Source organism: Lucilia sericata, unplaced genomic scaffold, assembly GCF_015586225.1.
Source record: "Lucilia sericata isolate MDLA Ls3-8-SP2 unplaced genomic scaffold, ASM1558622v1 Contig000010F_arrow, whole genome shotgun sequence".
Lineage (NCBI taxonomy): Eukaryota > Metazoa > Arthropoda > Insecta > Diptera > Calliphoridae > Lucilia > Lucilia sericata.
The window spans coordinates 1,333,102-1,354,508 of NW_023994050.1; the positions used below are offsets into that span (position 1 = coordinate 1,333,102).

General features: G+C 29.7%; 1 protein-coding gene across 1 annotated transcript in view; it reads right to left on the reverse strand.

Annotated features, from left to right (window-relative positions):
• Positions 1 to 7,996: 7,996 nt before the first annotated feature.
• Positions 7,997 to 21,407, reverse strand: part of LOC119603514 — a 38,394-nt gene continuing 24,983 nt past the window's right edge. The window contains exons 4-5 of the mRNA XM_037955561.1: positions 21,196 to 21,391; positions 7,997 to 8,225 (exon numbers count right to left, since the gene is read on the reverse strand). Coding sequence (XP_037811489.1) covers positions 8,015 to 8,225; positions 21,196 to 21,391 — 407 coding nt within the window. The 3' untranslated portion in view covers positions 7,997 to 8,014. The remainder of the gene's footprint in view (positions 8,226 to 21,195; positions 21,392 to 21,407) is intronic.

The following is a 21,407-nucleotide window of genomic DNA, read 5'->3' on the forward strand; positions in this document are numbered from 1 at the left end:
ATAAAAACTCATTAATGGTTTCCAAGAAAATGGAAAAAACCCAAAAAGGGTCATTTCAGGTACTGCGCAAAAATATTCGAATTTTTTCTAAGAACTTCTTTAGAATCCTTGAACACGTGTTTTATTGCCCATTAATTAACCCATTATGCAGGTAGTGGTTATATGGAATATTTAACATTATATTTTTTGGAAATTTGCATAATTATGTTGTAAATCCTTCCTGTGTAAGCGCTTAAAATGTCCAAAGAAAAAGAGTTGATCAATTCAAATTAAAAAATTAATTTATATCTGAATAATCAAGGCCGATCAATTAAATACATATAGGAAATGGTTGATAGATTCCCATCGACAATATATTTTGTCATTACACGCATGGAACAAAGAATTCCATTGAGTATTTACCATTATCAAGTCGTCCAAAACTGCTGTCAATACAGGACGACAGAGAAATACTGAGGAAATACCGAAGGAACCTTCATCTATCAGCTCCAAAAATTAACAACGAACTCATGACAGTCCTGTGAATAAAAATTAGTGTCGAAATTGTGGGCAAAGTACTAGGGAGCAATAATTTGCATGGTCAAGTACCAAGGTGGAAACCGCTCATATCGAAGTTAATCGATGTTAAGTGTCTTGACTCCGCAAATAGACTCATAAGTAAGAATATTGGATTCTGGAAGGAAGTTATCTTCGACGATTAGAACAAATATAATATTTTTGGCTCAGATGGTCGTCAAATGATATGGCGAAAGCTTGGAGATGCCTTGGAATTATCTAACTTAAAACCAACTGTAAAGGACCCAAGTTGCTCTGCCATATTTTGGGGTTCTGTGTTCGTCCACGGTGTTGGAGTGCTAAAATTTATTATTGTAATTATAGACTAGAAGGTCCACTTGTCAATTTTAGAGCAGAATTTGCATGCTAGTACCACCAAAATGGGGCTACAACCCATTCAATTTATTTTTCAACAGAAAAACGATCCAAAATACACGACCTGGTACGTGAAAATGTTGATCATTTACAACACTAAGTATCTTCTTTCACCAAATTTTCAATGGAGTATATGTCTGGACTTAAACTCCATTGAAAATTTGTGGTTATATTTACAAGAACAACTTTTAAATCTTCTTCTTCTAAAACCACCATACGGTTGCTTTGCATGAAGAATGGGACATAATAACGCCAGAACTATTCCATAAATTGGTAGAAACGGTCCCACGGCGCTTGGAAGTTGTTTTTAAAAACAAAGGCTACTATACAAAACATTAATTTCATTTTAATTATTTATTTTTAGTTCATAATGCTAATCTAAATATGATTTATACAAAAAATTCGAATAATTTTGTGAAGCTATTTTTTGCACTTTTTTTAAAAAAATAAAATTAGTTTAAGTAAATTATTTTTTTTTTTAATTTTTAAAATGTGGTATAAAATTTAAGGACTGTCTGGACAACATAATAAATTTATTTATTTATTTTTCCCACAAAATCTATTTTAAAATGATGTCTGTTTTCATAATACATTAAATTCGAATACTTGGGAGAGACACTGTACATACAAATATGTTTATGATGATAAGTCCTCTTTCACATAGAGACTTTTTCTGCCGTTTTTTCTCAATTTTCTTTTAAATGCCCTTCGTAAAAAGGAGACTTCAAAGTCAAGCCTGCTTTTTGAAATTATGAGTGTTTTGTCGTCAAACCGTGGTTCAGTGAAAATATACAAAATAAATAAAATACAAAGAATTTGTGTAATAACAAGTTAGAGTGCTATGCCGAATCTTAAATACCCTCCACCAGCAAGCTACTTTTTATTAAAACGCATTTAACTATCTAATTTTTATATAACTTGTCAAAATTTTTGTTTCCGTAGTGAGGGTACTAACATTTATACATATTTGGAACTAATTTTGATTAGGTTCATAAAATTTTATATTAATAGGCCTGTTGCAAAAATTTTATTATAATGATTTATCTATACACAAACATACTCATGTCGAATTTTATCTGGATAAATAAGTGGTATTAAGTGATTTTCAGAAGTAAAATTCCGTATAACGATTTATATATACAAAATACACATTTATGTTGAATTTTATCCCGATGACTTTGATTGTCAATGTGCGTTTAAGTAATTTTCGGAAATGATCCTTATATGGGGGTTGTGACCAATTATGGACCGATCAAGAAAAATTTTCGTATAATGATTTATATGCAAAAAAAAATTCAAGTGGAATATTACTCCAATAGATTTATTAATTAATAAAATATGTGCGTTAAACTTATTTTCGGAAGTGGACTTTATATAGGAGCTATTACGGGCCTCTCCAGAAACATTTCGTAGAGTGATTCATATGTATGTACATAAAACATATTTGTGTCGAATTTTATCAAGATAGCTTTATTTGACAATGAAATATGTGGGTTTAAATGATTTTCGGAAGAGGGCCTTATATGGGAGCTATAACCAATAATGGACCGATCCGGGGAAAAATTCGCAGAATGATTTATATATACACAAAACATATTCAAGTTGAATTTTATACCGATAACTTTATTTATCAATGAAACATGCGTTTAATTGATTTTCGGAAGTGGACCTTATATGGGAGCTATGACCAATTATGGTCCTATCCGAAAAAAAATTTCGTAGTGATTCATATATAGACGAAACATATTTGTGTCCAATTTTATCAAGATACCTTTATTTGACAATTAAATATGTGCCTTTAAGTGATTTTCGGAAGTGGGCCTTATATGGGAGCTATGGCTAATAATGGACGGATCCGAAAAGAAATTAGGTAGAATGATTTGCATGTACACAAAACATATTCAGCTTGAATTTTTTTATTTTTGGAAGTGGACCTTATATTGTGGACCGACTGAGATCTACGTTGGTAATATGATTTCTATTCATATTATATTTGTATGTACAAAATGTTGTGTTGGTATCGATATATTTGAGGGAGTTATTAACGATAAACTAATTTCCGGGAATATACACCTTTGTATAGGTGCTATAGGAAATATTGGATCAATTATTATGAGTTTGAACATACATACTTGATCCCTGGCACAAACAAATAATGTGTGACAAAATTCATCGAAATATCTTTGGTAGTTTCTGAGAAAACTACTTAAGAATTGCGAAGAAAAACGTTATTTTTTTCGAGGTAGTCTGAAATTTTTACGTAGTGCACCGATTTTATTGATTTTCAATACCAAACTGTACCGGATAATAAATAAAGTTTTGGGTGAATTTCGTGAATTTCTATTGCTTCGTTTTAACTTGAGCGTATTTTACACAGACAGACGGATGGACAGACGGACAGCTAAATCGACTCAGAATTTCATAAGGATCTATATACATTGTTGGGTCTCAGATGAATATTTCTTGGTGTTACACACGGAATGACAAAAAGGGTATAAAAAGGAGAAGTGTCTTCCTCTATTTTATAATTTACCTTAAGAAGTTGTGCATAACAAGAAGTGCTCTTTAAGGCTTCAAAATGACGAGTGTAAGCAAACTCACGATTCGCACGTGTCAAACAAAAGGGAGTTTCGCCCCAACAAAATGGATTTTAGAAGCTGATGAATCGTACGGTATTTGCGACAATAAAACTTCTAACGTATCAGTTATATGATAGAACAACACATAACATTGTTGAACGTCGTGATATCGAAATAAAATATCTTAAAGCCTACCTATTACGTTCACTATGTCTGTGATGTAACATCTCTATATATCATAATTCCAAACCTACTCACTTTTCTGTTGCCTATGACTGCACTTTATTTTTTGTTAATGAATATTGTAGGTAATGTAGTTATTTCATACATTACTTGGTTGTTGTTGTTGTAGCAGCTACATTACTTGGTAATGAGTGGTGGTTATCAATAATATTAATTAATTTTTTTTAATAGGATTTGTAGCCAATGGTCTATAGCGTATGTCTAATAAGAAATTAGTTAGTGGTTCTATTCCTAGTCGATATTAGAAGATTTTTAAAGAAATATTGATTTTTCATTTTTGCAGAAACCATTTCAGACAGAATGATAAAATAACTTGTTAATGGAGCACTGAGTAAGAGAATAGACTAACAAACATAGAAAACAACTTTAAAGCCGGTTTTAAATCCGAAAAGTCGGGTAAGTACATTTGTAACCAGTTATTTTTTGGTCATCGTCGAACAAAAACAAGTAGTTATTTACCCAAAAAGAAAGTACTTACACTTTGTTGCAATATTACTTGCCCACTTACTGGGTAAGTGAAGATTACCTTGTCAATTCCCTTGTTAATACTCTTTATTCATTTGTACCTACTATGAGAAGAAAAATTCACCCCTATTCAGCATTTCGATTACGTTTACGCATTTAGTTAAGCTACGATCGAAAAAAAGGTATTACAATAAAAAACTGAATCGTAAGAAAAAGAAGAAGCAATTCCATTTCGTTTCAATGCTTTACGAATGTATGTATTCTGCGTTACGATCGCACCTAAGTTTTTGCAAGTTGTTGTTTATGTGGCAGAGAGTCGAATCGAAATGCAGAATATCAATAGGCTACTTTTTATTTCAAAATTTGATGTGGGAGAAGTGCCACGCTCACATACAAACTTAGTACTAAAAGTCGTATATCTCAGAAAGTACAACAGTTAGTCTTCAAATTTTGTATGGACATCTTTGACATCCATAAGAATATTTTCGGACAAAATGGGCGGAATGGCTATAGTGGGCGTGGCACCTTCCATATAAAGAAAATAATTTAAGAAAAAAGGGGGCGGACTAGAAGTATGGGGTGTTGCACCTCCCATATGAATTAAATAAAAAATTTTGCACGAAAACCTTTAACATCCATGTAAACATTTTGGGTAATAAATTGGACTACCAATGGGGGGCGTTACTCCTCCCATATGAATAAAATATACAAAAATTCGTTTATCTGGGAAACTAATAGAGCTAGCTTTTTTTAATTTTTGGAAAAAAGGGCGGACTTTAATCAGGGGGGGGGTCTTGGAACCCCCATATGAATAAAATAGACAATTTCGTATATCTGAGAAACTATTAGAGCTAAAATCCTCAAATTTTGCAAGAACAACTTTGACATATGTACATGTGAACATTTGGGTAATAAATTGGAGTTGACGTTTGTCTGGGAAACTAATAGACCTAAAATCTTCAAAATTTGCACGAAGAAATTTAACAATTATTTGAACATTTTGGGGGAAATGGGTGGACTTCCATATGAATTAAATAGAAAAAATCGTATGTATGTCTGGGAAACTATTAGAACAAAAATCCTTTGACATTAATGTGAACATTTCGGTAATAAAAAAGCAAATTTGAATTAAATACAAAAAATCGTATATCTGAGAAACTATTAGAGCTAGATAGTTCAAATTTTATTTGAAAAACTTTGACATTCATGTGAACATTTAGAGAAAAATGGGCGGACTTTCAATGAGAATTAAATACAAAATTTCGTATATCTTGGAAATTTTTATATTATTCAAATTTTTCATAGGTTACATTAAAATCTAAATTAAAATTTGGAAAAATTGGTGAACTTGCAATAATTTGAGTGACATCCCCAATATTTAAAAAAAAAATATATATATGGAAAACTATTATAGTTAGAATCTTCAAAATCGTAGTGTTTTTTTTTTTTTATTTAAATTACTTTTAGGGTAGCAAAGCACACTGGGTATAGCTAGTACAGAAATAAAGCTAAACAGCTATTCTTAAAGAAAAGAGAAAATTCTACTCTAGACTGTTTTCGAACCTTGATTCATCGAATATGTATATGGAAAACTCTGAAGAACTGTAGTGTATATAATAATAATGGTTGGGAGTGTAATTTTAATGTTGATGATATAAATGATTATTTTGCAAATATAACTATCTCAACTGATAATAATGAAATTGATTTTAGTACTTTTAGTGAAACTATTGATTCCTTTTCTTTTTCTTGTGTAAATCAAGATGAATTATTTGAAGCTATCTGTAAGATTAAAACAGAATCTGTTGGTACTGATTCTATTCCCATTCGCTTCATAAAATCTATTTATCCTCACATCTCTGATATTCTAATTCATCACGTTAATACGATTTTGACCAGCTTGAGTAATCCCAATCTTGAAATCGAAAGCAATCCATACAATAGATGAATTAAGACCCATCTCTATTTTACCAGCTTTATCAAAAGCTGTAGAACACATAATAAAGGACCAAATAATGCATTCTGTTCATTATCATTTGGAAATAATGGAGAGGATTTAAATATTTCTATTGCTGGCTCACCTGTATCGTTTGTTAATCAACTAAGATGTTTAGGTATTCATATCGATATTCGTTTAACCTTTGGAAATCATATTGATAATGTATCTTGTAAAATTACATATACTTTGCGTAAACTTTACTCTACCAATATTTATTTACCTTTTGGGTTGGCTTTCTCTCATTTAATATCAATTATATTGTATGGTCTCGAGGATTGTGTCAGGAACTTTTTCATATTTTATTACAAAATTAAATAAAATTGTAAATACGATTGTTTTTAATTAATACGATGTTTTTAATTTACGAAGACGTGAACATATTTCTGACTATATCAAACATTTTCTTGGTTGTTCTTTTCTAAATTTCATACGCTATCGTAACTTATTATTAAGTCATTAAGTTTGGATTACCAACATTACTATGTTCTAAATTCTATTTTTCACATTCTATTAGGAACCCGCAAATTTTAATACCAAGGATTTCTTTAGTAGTATTTGAACAATCCTTTTTAGTTAGAATAGCTAGATATTGGAATTATTTACCTCTAGAACTAAGATTCCATTCCAATAATGAGTAAGAGAATAGACTAACAAACATAGAAAACAACTTTAAAGCCGGTTTTAAATCCGAAATGTCGGGTAAGTACATTTGTAACCAGTTATTTTTTGGTCATCGTCGAACAAAAATAAGTAGTTATTTACCCAAAAAGAAAGTACTTACACTTTGTTCCAATATTACTTGCCCACTTACTGGGTAAGTAAAGATTCCCTTGTCAATTCCCTTGTTAATACTCTTTATTCATTTGTACCTACTATAATTTTTTTACATATTGGGGATGCCACGCAAATTATTGCAAGTTCGCCAATTTATCCAAATGTTAATTTAGATTTTAATGTAACCTATGAAAAATTTGAATAATATAATAATTTCCCAGATATACGAAATTTTGTATTTATTTCATATGGGAGATGGCAAGCTCCCATTGAAAGTCCGAGCATTTTTCTTTAAATGTTCGCATGAATGTCACAGTTTTTCATGTAAAATTTGAATTTTGTAGCTCTAATAGTTTCTCAGATATACGAATTTTTATATTTAATTTATGTGGGAGGTTCCAATTTGCTAGTCCGTCAATTTATTACCCAAATGTTGACATTATTGTCAAAGGATTTTTGTGGTTTCCAAGCCACCCTTATAAAAGTCCGCCCTTTTTCCCGTGCCTATAGTTCCTTCCAGATATACAGGAAGACACTGTGAAAATTACAAGAAAATATGTTCAGCCGTTTAGCCGTTCATAAAGTCCAAATAAGCATACAAGCATACATACATGCATACATACATACATACATACATACATACATACATACATACATACATACATACATACATACATACATACATACATACAAACACACATTCATTTTTATATACATATATATTTTTCGGATTCAAATGTTTTTTATTTATTTTTAAAAATAGAATTCCTATTTTGTAAATTAAATTTTTTATTGTTTGTTGTTTACTCATTTTTGTTTTTGTAAAGGACATTCATGTTGAGGAAAAGTGTTAAGTCTGGGACACCCTTTTTACATGAATAGTATACAGTCCAAATTTCGTTAAATTTATTTGTATGGCTAAAATAAAAGGCTAAAAATTGGTGAAAATAAAGCACTTCGAATTGCTTTCTAAATTATAAATCTTAATTAAAGAAAACACTTGAAGTACGTTAATTAAAGTTATTTATTTGTTTTTAGATTTTAATAGACCTTTGGATCGCAAATATCGTACAATAAATGGAGTAGCTCCTAAAGTTATACTTATTCGAACTGGTGCAAATACTTTATGTACGGCATACGCTATTACAAAGTTACTTGCTCCTAAGGCAACGCTATTTTTTAAAGCTGTTGGTGCGAATTCCAAATGTTCGAGTATTGCAATTAAATCTATTCCGCTGAAATGAAAAAAAATATTAATTAATAACGAAATAATGTATAGAAATTTTAAATGCATAAATGGAGAATCTTAAAGCAAACACCCAAAAATTCTTTATATTTGGCCCACAAAAACTTTTTAGTACATTTTGATATTTAAAAATTTCCAAATTCTTAGGGTCTTAATTATAATGCCAAATGAGTTACTAACTAAAAAGCTTCATAGGGCGAGCTTCTTACTACCCAGTTAAACGAGGCTTAACTTGCTCTTAGATTAAACTCGGAACAAATTTAGGCGGACTTTAACCGATAATTGTGTTTTTCAGTTATTTATATATACTTTATAGGGTCGGAAAATTATATTGTGGCAATTACAAACGGAATGACAAACTTCTATATACCCTTCTCACGAAGGTGAAGTGCATAAAAATATAAATATTGTTTAATTATGGGAGGATGTCATGAGAGTGGATGAATAACGATGTCAACTTTAGAACATCTATGATCTTTAGGTCTAAGCGGAGTTTAATGGCCACAAGTGTCGTGCAAAATATTTCTTTTTCGATTAAGCTATAAAGTCATTCTCTAAAAAACTACATGAAGTTACAAAAATTTATTTATTGGAATATATGTATGTAATTAGGAGATTATAGCACCGTGCAACAGTCATTTTCATACATAAAAAATCTACATGTACAAGATGCTGTGGACCATTAGTATTAACTTTGTGTACTTTCATAATCAGCTCTTATGCCCCTGTAAAAGCACTTTAAAGTTTAAAGGACGTACAATTTCAAAAGATGAAATTCCAAATTTATATAAAAAATAATAATTATTAATATCTAATGAAGCTGAGAACCTAAGGTTCAAAATAATATTATTTATTTCAATTCATCAGGATTAAAAAAGAAATGGAAGCTTATAGAAAATTTGTCACAAAAAAAGCAGTTAAAAATGTTTGTTTTGAAAATGGGACCTTTTTTAAATATAATTTCTTTAGAACTCGTTAACGACTCTAAAAGGCTCCAATTTTTTTCATTATTTTCCATTGATAGTACTTTTAATACGGAGTCTAACGATACTATTTTTTGGTTTGCTCTCTTATAGTTATAGAGTTATACGCGTTCAAAAACTGTATATATCAAGTTAAAAATTTCGGAAATGGCTTGCTCGACTGCAAAAAAAAATATATATATGAAAGGTCACGGAAAGGCCTTTCAGATGATGTACAATATTATATGAATTACACATTAAGTGCCAAAAGCTAAAAAATGGTTTTGAAACATGACTTTTTTTGTAAAACTGTCCATAATTCGAAAGGTAGCGATATAAGCACATAACATAGTGTTAACCCTTTAAATGCCGGAAATATATGTAGTTGAATAAATTATATTTAAAAAAATCAATTTGTAATTTTAGTACCTATTTATTAAATGATAATAACTGATAAATGAAAAAAAAAAAACAATTTTAAAGTTCTGCATTTTTATATCTTGATATTTTTTCAAGTGAAAAGTAAGGACCGGGAATTTCATAAATACATATAATTCTAAAGTGTAGACCTACAAAAAACGTGATGCACTAATGGGTTAAAAAGAGTCGCAGATGGAAAAAGTATGCGATTTTGTGAAAAAAGGTAAAATTTTTATGAACTGTTTGTTGTATTCGTTTGAAAAGCGCCTAAGCGAAAAATTATTTGAAAAAATAGCGCGATTTTTTCAAATAATTTTTCACTTTTGTTGATTTTATCTTATATTTTATCCCACAGAGAAAAATTCCAAACATTTTGTGAAATAATTTATAAGTGTTATGAACTTTTTGTTGTATTCTCTTTTTTTTCTTTTTTAATTTTTTTCACTTTTCACTTTTTTAATTTTTTCTTTTATTTTATCCCACAGAGAAATATTCCTAACAACACAGAAAAAAATAGTACATAGCTGGAATAAATTTTGTAATAAATTGTATAAATCGAACATGACTTTTTTTCCCAAACCATTTTCATTCCAACTATTAAAAGTTCATAAAATGTATTTGTACATAAAAGATTTTTTTGGTTTTTTTTTTCATTTTCTTTGATTTTCATAAAAAAATTTGCAATAAATATCCGTTACCTATTAATGTCTTCCATTTTTTAGAAAATAATCACATATTAGCGAGTTTCTATGATAAATAAATAAAACTATTGGAAAACAAAATATGAAATAAAAAAAAAATCAGCAAATATAGCTGAACATCCATTCTTTGTTTTCAATCTAAAAATCATAAAGAAATAAAAAATTTTCCAAAGAAAATATCAAACATTTTTTAACAAATAGAAAAATATAAAGAAAATTTTTAATATTTTAAGGCAATGCTTCTAGATTATGTTTAAAAATATAAAAATGAAAAAATTCATTCAATTTAGGAACAATGAAAGCAGCTCATAATATTAATGCTGAAACTTTTTTCTGTGAAAAAGGTAATTATGTATTTAAAAATTATATTTTAATAATAAATATTTGAATTGGTTGGGGTCTCATAATATAAATATATCCAATGAAAAAGTATGATTTTGTTAAAAATTGGTTTAAGCAAATCGTATTTTTCAATTTAAATATGAATATAATAACTAAACTTCCGAAATAAATGAATTAACTTAAAAAAAATATTGAAACTAAGTTTTTAATTCAATCATTCTAAGGCATTAAATGGGTTAGGAATTTACAATGTACATCAAATGAAAGCTCATTCCTTCTCCTATTCAATTTTTCCGTTTATATATTGTGTTCATACCGTAAATTAAAGATAAATTCTTAAATTTAAAAATCCTAAATAAAAATCACATTTTTTCGAGATGGCGCTCAATGGGTTAATAGAAGGGTTCCTATCGAATGATATATAAAAAGTAATATTTGGATAGATAATGCGGAAGATATTCTACATTATATTATAAATCATTAAATGTCTGTAACTCCTAAACCAAATGAAAGCAAGAAAAAAATATTAAATTAAGTTTGCTACACCTGGCAGCCGTTTAGAGTCTGTAAGTTACGCCATTTCTTTTTCGATTTTTTGTCGAAGTGAGACAAACAAATAATATAGATAGAATGTACAGATTCCCAACTTTCGTTTGATACCAATATAAGCATCATACAACATATATAAATATTTAAAATATTCGTTTGAAATTGTAAGTCCTTTAAACTTTGATGTCCTTTTATAAGGACATAAGAGCTAATTATAAAAATCGGAGTACGCAGAATTGCTATAAATGGAATCTAGTTTCACATGCATATCAACTTTTCTATGTGTGAAAAAATTGTTACAGGGTGTAGTATTCAATTCAATTTTCAAATTCTATTTTAATTGGTTTGGTGGGTTCAACCTTTATTCTATATTATGGCAAATTCCATGTAAATCGGATCAGTAGTTTTTGTATGTTTTGAATGTAAATTTGGTTTATAATTTTAGTTTAACAATACTTTTGTTAAAATATTATAGTTGTAAAATAAGAATAATGGTACAAAAAATGCCGTTGGGTCAAAGATATCTTAAAAACGAATTCTTTATTCTTTAACAAAAATAGCTTAGAGCCATAACTGAAAAACACAATAATCGGTTAAAGTCCGCATAAATTTGTTCCGAGTGTAATCTAACAGCATGTTAAGCCTAGTTTAACTGATTAGTAAGAAACCCGGCCTTAATGTGCTAAACAAAAAAAACATAATAAAACAATAATAAGGTAGAATCAGTAGAAAAGTACGTTCTCAATTATACATGCCTTGAATTGTCACAAAAAAGAAAATTAAAAAATATAAAGAAAAACATCAAATAAAAATTATTGAGAAATTTTTGTTAAGAAAATAAAATTGAATAATTTGAATCAAAAAGATTGTAAAACCAATAAAAATCAAAAACAGGATACAGAAGTGTGGAATGCTGTTTGCGTGTGCCGTTCAAGAATCATTTCATGGTATTTTTCGTGGTTTTCATTTGAAAATTTTTAAGTTTTTCTCTTTATAGTTCTTTTTTGTTTGACTTAACAAGGCAGAGAATTGACAACTCTCCCTACTGATTCTACCTTTCTATGGTTGTATCATGAAAAAAACCAAATATTATAAAAAAAAAAAAAATACTTTTAGTAAAATAATCCACTCATTTCCATACAAATTTCAAATATCATCATCTTTCAATTTGCTTTTTGTAAGAAATGTACCGTTGTAATCGTATAAAATCGTATATGCAGCTATGATATAAGTTTTAAGTTTTTAACAGTTTAACGATAATCGGAGAAAATTCACAGCGAACTAAAATGACAATACTTAAGATAAGTGTTGTAAATTTTGAATATAGAACACTGTCACAGATGAAAAAGTTTTCAGTTGAGTATCTATTCACGATATTAAAAAACGTCTTGGGGCGTAGTTTCAATAAAATTAAAAATTAAAGTTTATTTCATTTACGTAGAAATTAAAAGATTAACAAGGACGTGTTCTGTACGTATCAACGACATAATCTCAACTACCTCAAGCTTCTAACCGTTGACCATTCAAAATAATTCAGTACAAAAGAAAAATAATAAAAACAGGGTTGTCATTTCAGTGTTGTATACTTTACAGTTGACAACACCAAAATAGTTAATGTTGTGAACCAAAATAGGGGCATACGATTCTTATTAAATTATATTTTTGATTTTTTAATATTAAAAAATCTAAAGGCCCAACTATAATGTGCATAAGGTAGCTTAAGGTAATGTCAGAACGAAAAGTCTTTCAAGTGCTTAAGAAAATCCGAAGAAACTTTTAGGTGGCTATAATGTACTTACGGGCATTCAAAACATTGATTTATTAAAATCTAAAACAATTTTTTTTTTTGTTTTAGATTTTAAGAAATCAACTTTATGTATTAAATATTTATCATACATGGGAGAAGTTAATTATATCGACTAATTAATTGACGATTTCATTAGCATTATTTTCTCTAATGGTAATGCTTTTTAATGAAACGATTTCATTAGTAATTATTTAAAAATAAATTTTCATTACCATTATTCAATGGATTTTAAAAATTTTCGAACATTAGTTCGAATTTCGAAATTAATTTCGAATATCCGAACATTATAATGTATTTTCATTAGGTGAAATCATGTATGCCAAATTTCAGCACATTCAGACTAGAAGAACTAGTTTTAACAGCTTTAAAAATTTTTCGAACACAAGTTCGAATTTTCGAAATTTTTTTTTTAGGTTTTATGACACAGAGATTAATTTAAAAACATAAAAAAATTTTCGAAAATAACTTCGAATTTTCGAACTTAATTTCGAATATTCGAACATATTATTGTATTGTCATCAGATGTACTTATGACTGCAAAATTTCAGCCAATTTGGGCCACGTGAACTGGTTTTAAAAGCTTTCAAACCTCGAATCTTCGAAAAATTTTCCTTAATATATTTTTCGACAATTATAAATACTAATTAAATTCGTTTTTGAAAATTCATTATCAAATTCATTACCATTATCAAAAAAAGTTATAATGAAAAAAATATAATTTTCATTAAATGGTACTTAAAATATTTTTCATTACAATTTTTTCTATAAATGGTAATGAAATTTTAATGCTTAATGAAAAATTCCCATGTATGATATTTATTTCGTTTAATATTTTGAAAATTAAGTGATGACGAATTTTTATTCACAAGACTTGAAAGAAAACGTCCATAAAATTTTGTGGTCGAGAGTAGTTCCATGTTGGAGAAATAAACACTCAAAGTTAAAATTTCTCAAAAATGTGATTGAAACCAAGTAGTTTTTTTTTAGAACTTTTTGATATTGTATACACTTACTGAATGACTATAGTCCATATATAATTGTTGTGCGATTTATAAGTAAAAAATTACGTGGTCGTTTTGAAACCAAATTTATACAATTTTACAAAATTTGCAGTTTTTTGGATAGAATAATTGCGGCTCTTCGGTTATGTAAAATTTAGAAATGAGAAAAAGTAGGCAATGTAATTACGCGTCGTTTGATGTATATCTCCAAAATGTGCTCTAGAAGGTATCACAGTGGGAGAAGCTTAAATATTGGAAAAACAAACGTGAAAGTTTCAAAAAAAAAAGTCTTTTTGGAGAAACACACTAACAGCGTAACTTCAATATACCCAAAATATCGCGTGATCGAAATAGTTTTAAATTGTACATGTTGAAATCATGTATTAGCACGTGAAGATGTTAGAGCGAATAAAAAAAATTGTGAATTTTTAATTTTTTACTTTAGCCAATTTTCGCACTATAAACAAATTTTAAATTCTGAATTTTATCAGTAATCAATCTTTATATAGAAAAAATTGGACTGTATACGCGGTGTTTCTTGTGTATAAATCGATGAAGCACACCTAAGCCGCTAATTTAAATTGGGGACATTATACATCAACCTCTAGCTGACAATGATGCTTATACGAAAATCTATCGATTAAAAAAGTATAAAAAAGTTCATTCATGTAAATATATAATTTCTTTACAAAATTTAAATTAACTGGACTGGTTATCATTTTAACGGTTTTTTGGATTAATAATTCATTTAAATTTCGAAAAGAAAAAAGCAGTTAATTGTAGATAAGAAGGGATATGTTAATTACAAAAGATATTTCATAAAAATTTCTCTTTAGCCGAAAACGCGGTGTTTCTTGAGTTACAAGATAATTCGACAAAGCACACCTAAACCGCCAATTAAAATTGGTAACACTTAACATTAATCGGTAGCTAACAATGATGCTTATACCAAAATCGATAAGCCGTTAGAAAAAAGTACGATTTTGTATTAAATGCATTGAAAAAAGTTAGGTCATGTGTATGAAATTTATTTCCAAATTTATATAGATTTTCATTTTAAAGGTTTTTATATTATTTACTCATTTAAATTCAGAAATGGCAGCAGAAGATAATTATAAACAAGCAGTTATTGGCTAACCAAAAAAATATTTGCATCAAAGTTTCTCGTGTGCAGACAACGCAGTGTTTTTTTTTTAAGAAAAACAAGTAAGAAAGTATAGTCGGGCGTGGCCGACCATATGATACCCTACACCAGTTATGAATATTAAATGTGATTTATTTTTCATAATATCGCATTTATCCTCAATATTCCCTTGTTCCGATACATTTAAGCAATTTATGGATGAAAAACTAATTTTCTGAAAGAGGCTTTATATGGGGGCTAGGGGCAAATATGGACCAAGCCCGATAAAATTTTGTGAATATATTTATATTTACATAATATTTTATTGTGCTGAATTTCATCGCGATATTTGTGATAATAAGTTAATTTGGGACATTCAAGTAATTTTCTGAAGGGGACTTTGTATGGGAGCTAGGGTCAAATGGGGCCCGATCTTTATGAAATTTGGCAGGGTTATCAAGACTTCTATAAAACTTAGTTATGCCGTATTTTATCGATATATCTGTATATTTAACATAATTATGAGCTCAGAAGCCCTTTTCGGGGGGTTCTGTTCTATGGGGGCTAGGTGAAATAATTGACCGATTTTAACCATTTTCAATAGGCTTCGTCCTTGGGTCAAATAAAACGTGCGTGCCAAATTTCATCCAATTATCTTGAAAATTGCGACCTGTACCTTGCGCACAAGGTTTACATGGACAGCCAGCCAACCAGCCAGCCGGCCAGACGGACGGACGGACGGACATAGCTTAATCGACTCAGAAAACGATTCTAAGCCGATTGGTATACTCCACAGTGGGGCAGAATGGAAATTTTTTGGAAATAAATCTGGCATTTCTAAACGGCTGATCCGATCGGGATAAAATTTGGCGTGAGCGTAGCCAAGGAGTATTCGAGTTTAAGTTTTGAAGATGAACCCTGCAGATGCCCCAGGGACGGCGCTGTGGCGGCTCAAAGTAGGGTACCTACGACATGTAAAATTTTTTAACTCGTGCCATTTTTTTGTTTTTCACCCAAATACAAAGATTTTTATATTTTGTGAAAGCGCTCGACGAGATCTTGAAAAAACATGCTTGGACATACTACTTATCTCTTATAATATCCGAGTTATAGGCATTTAAAAATTTAGTGATCCAAAATTTACCATACCTTGGTCCGCCTTTTTTTGAATACCGGGCGTAATTTTGGACCAAATGGTCCAAATTTTTTCTTGTTAGTTAGACAACAAAATTTCCAATAATATACAAAAAATTTCAGATCAATATCGTTTACAGATCCAAAAATATACGTTTTTTAATTTAAAAATTCAAAAAATTTTAGATTTTTGGCGTTTTTTTGCCAAAAATGTGTCTTAACTCTTTTATTAATAAACTAAAATTTTTATTAAGAACATATAACAATTTTATAGTTTTCTAAAAGATATCTTTACGCAGAACGCTTTGGCGTAAAAAACTTGTCCTATTTTTTGAAAATGTTGCCACTGCGTCCTTCCGAATATGACCTATTTTTTATCAAAACTTCAACTTTGGGCGACATGTTCTAAAATCCCAAAGCTGGGATCAGAAAACTGAAAGCAGTTTTGGAAACCTCAATATGTTTTCTATTTACTCCAAAAGTATTTTCAAAGCCCTGAAAGAAATGTGGACCCTATGGGCAAAAAAGTAAAAAATCCCATTTTTGGGATTTTCATTCCTATTTTTGGGAATTGCGGGATGCCCTTTGACCTTTTCAATTTTTTTTTTGCATATTCTTATTTGAAATGACAAATTTAACAAGCGTTGAAAATTTCATTGAGTTTTGTTCATAAATAAAGATTTTGTCATATATTACATATTTGTTTAATTTCTAAAACTATGATTTATATCAAAATTTTAATAGGATCGCAGATAGCTACAACAATTTAGTCCATATTTATCCCTTAATATCTCAATTACATTCAAAAATATGTTCATTTAAACCTGTGTCCTTTAATTTCATCTTTTTCATATTTTAGTATTAAGTATGACAGCACATATTTAAATATTATATTTACCTATTTTCTATTTGTTTGCTTATCCTTATAATTGAAAGGTCCTATTATGCTTAAATTTTCAAAAATTTATAACTATTTGTTACCTAAATTTTTTCGACAGATCATTTCGTTCTGTTTCGTTTATGATCATGTAGGTAAAAATATACAGGTAATGATAATTTCGATTCATTCACTAATAAGAAATATCAATGACTGAATTACAGGTTATAGTAATATAGTCCTAAATGTTAATAGGTAGACAATTCGTAATTTTTTACTTTGGAATACCTGTATCGGAAATGACAAGAATTGGTATATAAGTAAACTTCTCAGATTTTAAGTACCATATTTAATAAATCTACAATGAAGATTACATTAAAGTACGAAGAGTTGTGTTCCGTAAAGTACGAAGAGTTGTGTTCCGCCAGAAAGAATTGAAGACATTTCAAATTATATAAAAACTACATATAGTAGAAAAGTAGACAAAACAGGCATATCAAAAATTGAAAACTTTTTGATGTAAAAAGTAAGTCTGTGGATGGAAATCAAAAGAAATTTCGATTAAAATTTTGTAGTTGGATGGAAACTACTACGGAAATCTCAACTTACAACACATCAACAGGAGCGCCTTGCAAGTCATACGAAGACTTATGTTCAAGGTAAAAAAAAGAGGGTCACACAAAAACTTTTTTCAATCTCAAATGAGGAAATTGCTGATACATTTAACGAAATGCTGAAAAAGGAAAACCAACATATGGATGTCGTACATATTGCAACTATTCTTCATAATGCATCACCAAAACGACTTAAGCGAATTGTGGAAAGTATACCAACTCCAACATCATAATCAAATTTTACTGAAGAGGAAGCAATAGCGCTTATGTTGGAACTGGGTCTCAGTCGAAATAAGTACCAAATATTAAGGAAAGCTCTGCATGAAAAAGGACACAATATATTACCATCATACAAGGCGATCCAGGAAAAAAAAAAACAAACTATCCTACTAAATCAACAAAAAATAATGAAGAATTGAAAGAACTGAGAGCTGCGGAAAAAAGCAGAATCCAAGAAGAATTTAAAGTTCAGATGGGATTAAACATCGACAAACCACTTTCAAGTTGCGGTAGTACAAATGACGGTAATACGTCGAGAAGGTTTTTTCGTGATTTTGAAATTACTTCAAAAATAACTGGAATCGACAAGGAGTTGCTTCGAAGAGTTAAAACTATTTTAATGGCACTGAATAGTAAACATAAAATTAATGAAAATCGATTTGGGGAATACACATCTGAAATTTCTAAATTACTTGTATCTCTGTATCCATGGAGGGAACTAACACCAACAGTACACAAAGTATTGTGTCATGGTCAAATAATAATTGAATCGAATATTCTTCCACTTGGAGAGTTAACAGAAGAAGCCCAGGAAGCGAGGAATCGAGATTTTAAGCATGTTCAACTATTCAGCTCAAGAAAATGCTCCAGGCAATCACAGAATGAAGATATTTTTAATAGTTTACTTCTATCTTCTGATCCTGTTCTTTCAACTATGCGAAAAAGATGGATTTGTTATGAAAATCTATCATCTCAAAACAAGGAAGATTTAAAGGACTTATATTACCTTCTGGATATGTATACCGATATGACAGATTATTTTATAGAAAATAAGTAGTGTTAGGAATTAACTATATAAGTAGGTTGTAAGAATTAATTGTATTATGTTTAAGATAAACAGTTCGAATAAAAAAAGCTATTATACTAACTGATGATATTGTATTAAATTGTGTTTTATATTTCGGTGGGCGGGAAAGGTGGTTTGTGTGGGGTGATTTAGGTGTTGTTGTGCGTGGCTCATAATAAAATTATAATTTTTTTTATTTTATATACAATATTATAATAAAATAATTAACTAAATAATTTTTAAAAATTGTCCAAATATTTTATTCAACACCAAATGTATGTGCTGTCATACTTAATACTAAAATATGAAAAAGATGAAATTAAAGGACACAGGTTTAAATGAACATATTTTTGAATGTAATTGAGATATTGGCTTGAAATTTTTTGTAAAGGGTCGAGAATTTCCATATCTAACTAAAAAATGATATTAAGGGATAAATATGGACTAAATTGTTGTAGCTATCTGCGATCCTATTAAAATTTTGATATAAATCATAGTTTTAGAAATTAAACAAATATGTAATATATGACAAAATCTTTATTTATGAACAAAACTCAATGAAATTTTCAACGCTTGTTAAATTTGTCATTTCAAATAAGAATATGCAAAAAAAAAATTGATAAGGTCAAAGGGCATCCCGCAATTCCCAAAAATAGGAATGAAAATCCCAAAAATGGGATTTTTTACTTTTTTGCCCATAGGGTCCACATTTCTTTCAGGGCTGGGAAAATACTTTTGGAGTAAATAGAAAACATATTGAGGTTTCCAAAACTGCTTTCAGTTTTCTGATCCCAGCTTTGGGATTTTAGAACATGTCGCCCAAAGTTGAAGTTTTGATAAAAAATAGGTCATATTCGGAAGGACGCAGTGGCAACATTTTCAAAAAATAGGACAAGTTTTTTACGCCAAAGCGTTCTGCGTAAAGATATCTTTTAGAAAACTATAAAATTGTTATATGTTCTTAATAAAAATTTTAGTTTATTAATAAAAGAGTTAAGACACATTTTTGGCAAAAAAACGCCAAAAATCTAAAATTTTTTGAATTTTTAAATTAAAAAACGTATATTTTTGGATCTGTAAACGATATTGATCTGAAATTTTTTGTATATTATTGGAAATTTTGTTGTCTAACTAACAAGAAAAAATTTGGACCATTTGGTCCAAAATTACGCCCGGTATTCAAAAAAAGGCGGACCAAGGTATGGTAAATTTTGGATCACTAAATTTTTAAATGCCTATAACTCGGATATTATAAGAGATAAGTAGTATGTCCAAGCATGTTTTTTCAAGATCTCGTCGAGCGCTTTCACAAAATATAAAAATCTTTGTATTTGGGTGAAAAACAAAAAAATGGCACGAGTTAAAAAATTTTACATGTCGTAGGTACCCTACTTTGAGCCGCCACAGCGCCGTCCCTGGGGCATCTGCAGGGTTCATCTTCAAAACTTAAACTCGAATACTCCTTGGCTACGCTCACGCCAAATTTTATCCCGATCGGATCAGCCGTTTAGAAATGCCAGATTTATTTCCAAAAAATTTCCATTCTGCCCCACTGTGGAGTATACCAATCGGCTTAGAATCGTTTTCTGAGTCGATTAAGCTATGTCCGTCCGTCCGTCCGTCTGGCCGGCTGGCTGGTTGGCTGGCTGTCCATGTAAACCTTGTGCGCAAGGTACAGGTCGCAATTTTCAAGATAATTGGATGAAATTTGGCACGCACGTTTTATTTGACCCAAGGACGAAGCCTATTGAAAATGGTTAAAATCGGTCAATTATTTCACCTAGCCCCCATAGAACAGAACCCCCCGAAAAGGGCTTCTGAGCTCATAATTATGTTAAATATACAGATATATCGATAAAATACGGCATAACTAAGTTTTATAGAAGTCTTGATAACCCTGCCAAATTTCATAAAGATCGGGCCCCATTTGACCCTAGCTCCCATACAAAGTCCCCTTCAGAAAATTACTTGAATGTCCCAAATTAACTTATGAACACAAATATCGCGATGAAATTCAGCACAATAAAATATTATGTAAATATAAATATATTCACAAAATTTTATCGGGCTTGGTCCATATTTGCCCCTAGCCCCCATATAAAGCCTCTTTCAGAAAATTAGTTTTTCATCCATAAATTGCTTAAATGTATCGGAACAAGGGAATATCGAAGATAAATGCTTTATTATGAAAAATAAATCACATTTAATACTCATAACTGGCGTAGGGTATCATATGGTCGGCCACGCCCGACTATACTTTCTTACTTGTTTTTTCGTTGCAAATGTGTAATATGTAGTGTGTATGTATGTACATATATCAGTTAGTTATTAAAATGATAAGCATGAAGGCAAAATATACGTACCTAGAAACTAAAAGATAGAACCCGCCTAATGATACAAGTGATATTGCAACATGGAATATTATTATTGTAGAACCATAATCTTTGAAAGCTTTTTTTAATTGATCTTTTTTGCTTTGAGCTTGTGGCATTTCATCTGGTTTATTAGCCTTATTGCAATATCTGCGCTTAGATTGTAAATTCCATGCAAGTGTTGAATCTGTTTATGTAGAAAT